Source organism: Poromitra crassiceps, assembly GCF_964638095.1.
Source record: "Poromitra crassiceps genome assembly, chromosome: 8".
NCBI classification, from domain to species: domain Eukaryota; kingdom Metazoa; phylum Chordata; class Actinopteri; order Beryciformes; family Melamphaidae; genus Poromitra; species Poromitra crassiceps.
In genome coordinates this window covers 45,014,206-45,020,205 of record NC_139629.1, presented here as the reverse complement: position 1 = coordinate 45,020,205, position 6,000 = coordinate 45,014,206, and the positions used below count along the sequence as shown (strand labels likewise).

At 42.8% G+C, this 6,000-nt stretch overlaps 1 protein-coding gene across 1 annotated transcript in view; it reads right to left on the bottom strand.

Annotated features, from left to right (window-relative positions):
• The window catches only part of ubr4 (ubiquitin protein ligase E3 component n-recognin 4), a gene marked incomplete at its 5' end in the record, with an annotated part of 70,136 nt that continues 64,136 nt past the window's right edge, over positions 1–6,000 (bottom strand). Inside the window, 7 exons of the mRNA XM_083641256.1 lie at positions 1–1,543; positions 2,171–2,333; positions 3,140–3,230; positions 4,343–4,567; positions 4,765–4,959; positions 5,484–5,609; positions 5,726–5,868. Of these exons, the coding sequence (XP_083497382.1) occupies positions 1,479–1,543; positions 2,171–2,333; positions 3,140–3,230; positions 4,343–4,567; positions 4,765–4,959; positions 5,484–5,609; positions 5,726–5,868 (1,008 nt within the window). The 3' untranslated portion in view covers positions 1–1,478. The remainder of the gene's footprint in view (positions 1,544–2,170; positions 2,334–3,139; positions 3,231–4,342; positions 4,568–4,764; positions 4,960–5,483; positions 5,610–5,725; positions 5,869–6,000) is intronic.

The window sequence follows — 6,000 nt, the reverse complement described above, 5'->3', positions numbered from 1 at the left end:
TTACTTCTTTATTAATCAGAGGCTAAAGCCAAAAAGCAGACATTCAGCAACAGTTGAACATTGTAGCAGCGGGACTTAAGAATAAATGGGGTGAACTCCACACCATGCATTGGGCTCTTGAGTACAGGCAGCTATAAGTTGAAGAGATGAATCACTGAGGATCAAACTCAGCGGCACCTTGCTTAGACCAGAAAACTGTTCTGGGAACTGACATGAGTGTTGCCAGTGAGAATGGGGAAGACCAATGGACAACTAAAGAAGGGAGGGAACCCCAGGAGAGAAAAGAACACCTGGTGGATGGTTGGAAGAGAACTCAAACTGAATGACAAAACCATTAGTGGGTGGGGGGGGAGAAAGAAAATAAGTTCTAAGGATATAATGCAGGTCCATTTTATTATTAATTTAGCCAGCAACAGATGGAATCATTCACAAGTCCAACGTTTATTTGTCACCAAGGGATGGTTTTTTCCAAAGAAAACAAAATAAAAAACGATTTTATTCATCTTTTCCAACCAATTGCTTCTGTAACTGATAAAAGAAACCTTACACATGCACACTAAAGCAAAAGACTTGTTCTCTGCCCATCACTCAAATTCCAGTTAGAACCTACATGAAGACCAAAGCCCGGGAGAACAGGTTCGCTCACAAACATGTGACACAGACCGTTTGACCATCTTAAAAGCCCGGACCAAAAAACAAACTTAAACCAACAAGAAGGATAACAAGATAAAATCAAATGCCACTCTTAATATGAGGCGGGTCAAAGGTCAAATCCCAAAACATTGTTATTTTTTTTAATTTACCTTAACATTGCACCCCAAACATTGGGGGGATTTAAAGGACAAAAAGATAATCCACCCTAAAATTGAATTCACAAGTTATTCCTCTGCTCTTTAATGTCTTCAATATGCGTTAACGCGAATAATCAGATTTTCTACTGAAGACAGAAAGCAGACCACAGGTCACTCCATCTACAAGTTGGCTCTCCCGTCCACTCCCAGTGGAACCGCTCCAGAACATGTCTCTTGAATAAAGGTATCAGCAGAGTCCAGGGATCTCTGTCTCTACTTGGGGGGGAAACTTGGTGAAGTCCACAACCCTAGACTGACGGAGGGGGGTCGGGATCAGAGGGGCAATGTGTGAATCCTGTTTTAGTGTGTTTTTTCTTCTTTCCTTTAACAGCATTGAGTTTATTGTGTTAAATGTTACAGAGACGCTGCCATAAGTGGACAAATTTCTCAGACTACATAGAGAGTTTCTGCTTTAAGTTAATTTGAAGATGTCATATAAGGGAGGGGGGGGGGCACGGACGAAGTGAGTAGGAAGCATGGTGTGTACTCTCTGTGTGTGTGTGTATACACTCTGTGTGTGTGTGTGTGTGTGTAAAGAGAAATGGGGTTTCAGCTGGTTAGGTGTCCCAGCGATATTTGCAGGGATGATGTGCTGGGGGGGACGGGGGCAGGGGGGTGAGGTGGCCATCACGGCACAGAGTTCAACAAATCTTGCAGGAACGTGTCTGGATCCACAATATCAGAGAGAAGACCTGGGCGAAGGAAAAACAATGCGTTACATTTCATACACACATAAATTAATTTAATTAATTAAAGAGGACATGAAACATTTGATCATACTGCATGACTCTAGTTCATTTGTATTTACCCTCAGACAAGACGGCGCACACTGCTTTCAAGTCTGAAATTTACCTAGATTTGCGAGAAAGATGGACACTATTTCACCAACTAGGACGCTGCTAGATGTCACTAGGTTGACTGTACAGTACAGTACAGTACAGTGGAGGGTTGGTACTAAGGATTTAGAATTCGAACAGGCTATGCTGTTGTGTTTCTGACTTGGATTGTGGTTGTTTTGATTAATCAAAACGTTCAAAATCCTTACTACTGTAGTGTACAGTCAACCTAGTGACATCATCTAGCAGTGCCCTAGTTGGCGAAAAGGTGAAATGTTCATCTTTCTAGCAAGTCTATGTATATTTCAGACTTGAAAGCAGTGTCCTGTCTTGTCTGAGTTTTAAAGCATGTGTGGTTTTTATGATTTTCATATGTGCAGTTAGTTGATAAGGTGTGTGTGTGTGTGTGTGTGTGTGTGTGTGTGTGTGTGTGTGTGTGTGTGTGTGTGTGTGTGTGTGTGTGTGTGTGTGTGAAATACCAACCTACAACATCCAGGAATTCTGAGAAGGATTCAGCAGGCATGAGTTCATCCTGGAAGGCCCTGAGCACGCGCTCCGAGGCTTCGTAGATGGGCATGTCGTTGTGACGGACATATTCTGCCAGTGAGAATGACCAGCCGCCCTCCGTGTTGCTGGTGGGAACCTTCTGCACGGCCAGAGAGGACAGGGGGAAAAGACTTTAATACCTTTAGTGCAGATATATGTCCTCCGATGTCCTGAGTACATCAGTACCTCTGATGTACTCCAAGTTGGTGATATTGGTTGAGGTCCAGCTGAAGTCAAGGACCGAAGGCCTCAAAATTGAAAAATCCACTTGTTGTTTCTGTTCAACAAGCCTGTATTTAAGTTATTTTCCGATTCATTTTTAAACCTTCCAGTTAAATAGCTGGATCTGACATCTTCTACCAAGAACACAAAGATGAGATTTTATTTATGTTTACACAATACTGTCAGAATTAAATCTGTTTATAATTACCCTTTCCTTGTCAACTACAAAGCCTTGTTCTCCAGTCTCAATCAAGGGTATGTGTATTTATTTATTCAATTACTTATTTTATTTGTCTGCAGCATAAAAGATAGTAGCTTTTACAACAAAAAGCTGTCCTCTATTGTAGCTTACTCAGGTTTTTCATTTTAATACAACAGACGGATGCATTTGATAGGTTTCTGTCTCAGTTCAAGTAGAATAATGTATAATGTCAGATTAATTTCGTAAGCAAGAAACCTAGCTAAAACAGACAAATACAATGTAGATATCGCTGCTGTCGGGCGGAAAAACCTTGTATCTCCAAATATGAATAACACTATTTGCGTGAGGTCTGAAATTGTAACACATTTGATATTGATATTCCATGTCACTCATGATGTATTTTTTTCCACCATGAAGCACTTTGTAACTTTGTTTTGAAAAGTGCTATATAAATAAAGTTGATTATTCTCATGATTACTTACCCTGAACATGTCGTAGACCATATCCACCAGGCCCCAGAAGAGAAGAGGGGAGCGATAGACTGCGTACTCCTTTGGTGCTTTATCTGTGAGTCTGACAGGACCAAGGCAGGACTTAGTTTAGAAGCAGATCAGGGAGAAATAGTATTTATAAAATGGATAGTTACGGTCCTCGATTGTGATTGGCTCCGCTTTGCGTCTGGCCTAAGAATGCCCCTTAGCTGTTAACTGTAAACTATGGCCTCTTGGGGCTTATTGCTTAGTTAAGTGGGATGTAAAAGTCCTAAAAAGAATACACGGCATTCATTATTTTCCTTTGTTAGATTTGCGTGTCGCGAGTCGCGACCCACCAGGACATCAGGACACCAGGACAAAACTGACACAAGAACATAGTAGCAGAGTCTATTCTGCTGCTGACACTGAAGCTGGTTCTACTGTTGCTACTGATGTTCAATGTAAGTTGCTCTGGATAAAGGGCGTAAGCTAAATGTCTAAAACATTAACTAACTATTACCCTATGAGCCTGTGGGAATACAGATTAATTTGATTGTACCCTATTTCAACTTTATCCAAATTCATGTAGGGGAATAATTGCTAGAGATGCACCGATCCACATTTTTTCAGTTCCGATCCGATTCCGATACCTGAATTTGGATATCTGCCGATACCGATACCGATACCAGAGCCCTTGACAACTCTCCCAAGGAGCTGCAGCCTCGCTGGCTCCTACTGTGACATCAGTTAGTCTTTGGTTTGGTAATCAATTATCTCATAGCATTAGTTACCTGGCTCACAAAATTCAAATAAACAATTAATAAAGGTCATTAGATATTTACAAAACAATTGATCCACTCAAAATTAAGATAACATTTCAACAAATAAGCGACAATTAAACACCCCTGCGACTAAAATATCTCTAGTTATTATTAGCACTGTTTCATGTTATGTTATGGTGGATTTATGGTTCAGTGCAGGCTATGAATGGAGTCTGGATCGGAATGTGGATCAGCAACGTCAGTCCGATATCCGATATGTGAATTACGTCATATCGGCACCCGATACCGATATCCCATCCCTAATAATTGCTCTGGCAGACAAAATGTTTGCATCACTCCTGCATCATTTGTAAAGCAAAGGATGAACAAAAAAAAGAGAGAAAAGGAGTCAAAAGTGTTTTACTTGTTGGTGCAGACTGCGGAGACTTACTTGTTGGTGCAGACTGCGGAGACCTTGCGGGCGTGTGCGGTGACCAGGAGTCTTCGCAGGAAGTAGACACGTGAAGTCCTCCAGCGTTCCGGCGGCAGGATGTGCATGGCCAGGATGGTGAAGTAGTGCGGCCCGTCCACATCGTATGAGCTCTCCACCCACTTCTCACACGGCTGCTCCTGGAAACTCTGCAGGGTCTTCTCCTCCCGGGACGTGGCCCTCGTGCTGCGGTGAGCGAGAGAGAGTCAAGTAAGGTAAGAAGCCAATCCCCATTCATCCCCATATTAAAATGCCTAAAATGACATTTACAGTGTTTTAAAAACAAAACTGTTGTGATCTGTACACAGTAGCTAATGTCACCTTTCATGACAACTATACTGGGTACTATGGTAAGATATCAGTAGGAAAAAAAGGGTCCATACGTGTTGAGGACATATAGCACAGTGTGGATGATGTAGGGGATGAGGTGGATGTTGCTCTCTCGGCCTCCTCCGCCTGTGTCCACGCTGAAGGATTGTTCGGTAGCAAAGCGGAGGAACAGCAGTTTGGTGTCGTGGATGTTGAGCTGGTACGTGGGCTCCCGTTGGCCTGTGCACTCCTGCAGATATGTGTTGTGCCTGTGGGAGGGGAGGACAACAGGGTCGGGGTTGGAAAAAATGGTTTGGGGATGATTCACTACATGTGTCTATGAGTGATTTCTTTTCTAAGTAAAGTAACACTTTATTTCTATAGCACTAAGCAGGTTACAAACAAAACAAATCAATGAAACAAGTCAAGAGACAACCAAACAAGCAGAATTAAAACAGATAAATGGAAAAAAATAAGGGGAGCAAAATAAATGCACAGGACATAAAGTGCAGACCAGTAGTGCGACAGTCTATAGGAACATAAAAGCAAAACGATAAAACCCAGTAAAATAAATATGAATAGAATGCCCGTTTAAATAAATGGGTTTTAAGAAGTGATTGACTGTAACAAGGGAAATTTAATCTGCCAGTCTAGGAGGGAGGCCATTCCATAGGGTTGGAGCTCCAACTGAAGAGGCACGGACCCCTCTTGTTTTCAGTTTGTATCTCGGGACAAGTAAGAGCCCTTTGGTCTGAGGACTCTTACTTGTGTGTGTTTATGCACGTATCTTTACCGAGCTAGGCAGGTAGCGAAGGCTGATTCTGGCACATGCGGCCCCCACACAGGGAGCAGCCCATTGCACTTGGTGTTGGCGTTCTGGAGCGCAGCGCTCTCCCACTCCTCTCGTCCTCGAGCTAACCTAGACCCGGGAAAAGGGAAGGAGTTCAAAGCTCATATTAGACTAAATGAAAGTTTGACAGTGGCAGAATATTTTTCAGGCAAACTAAACATGCATGCGTTTGTGTTTGTTCCTACCGGACAGCTGCCAGGTGGCAGTCATAGTGGACTATGTTAAAGTGCGAGACGGTGCTGTAGCCCTGCTGCTTGCGAGGCTTGTTTTCAAAGTCCTCCAAGGCCACGCGCTTGGTGAAGGTGTAAATACCCAGGACTTTGGTTGGCTGGGATGAGAGAGAGAGACACAGGCCAGAATTAACTGTCAAGTCATCTGATTGTACTAAGGGTTGGAAAGATGACTTTCAAAATGCGCAAGTTAGGCATTTACAGTAGCAGATGCTCTAATCCAGAGTGAT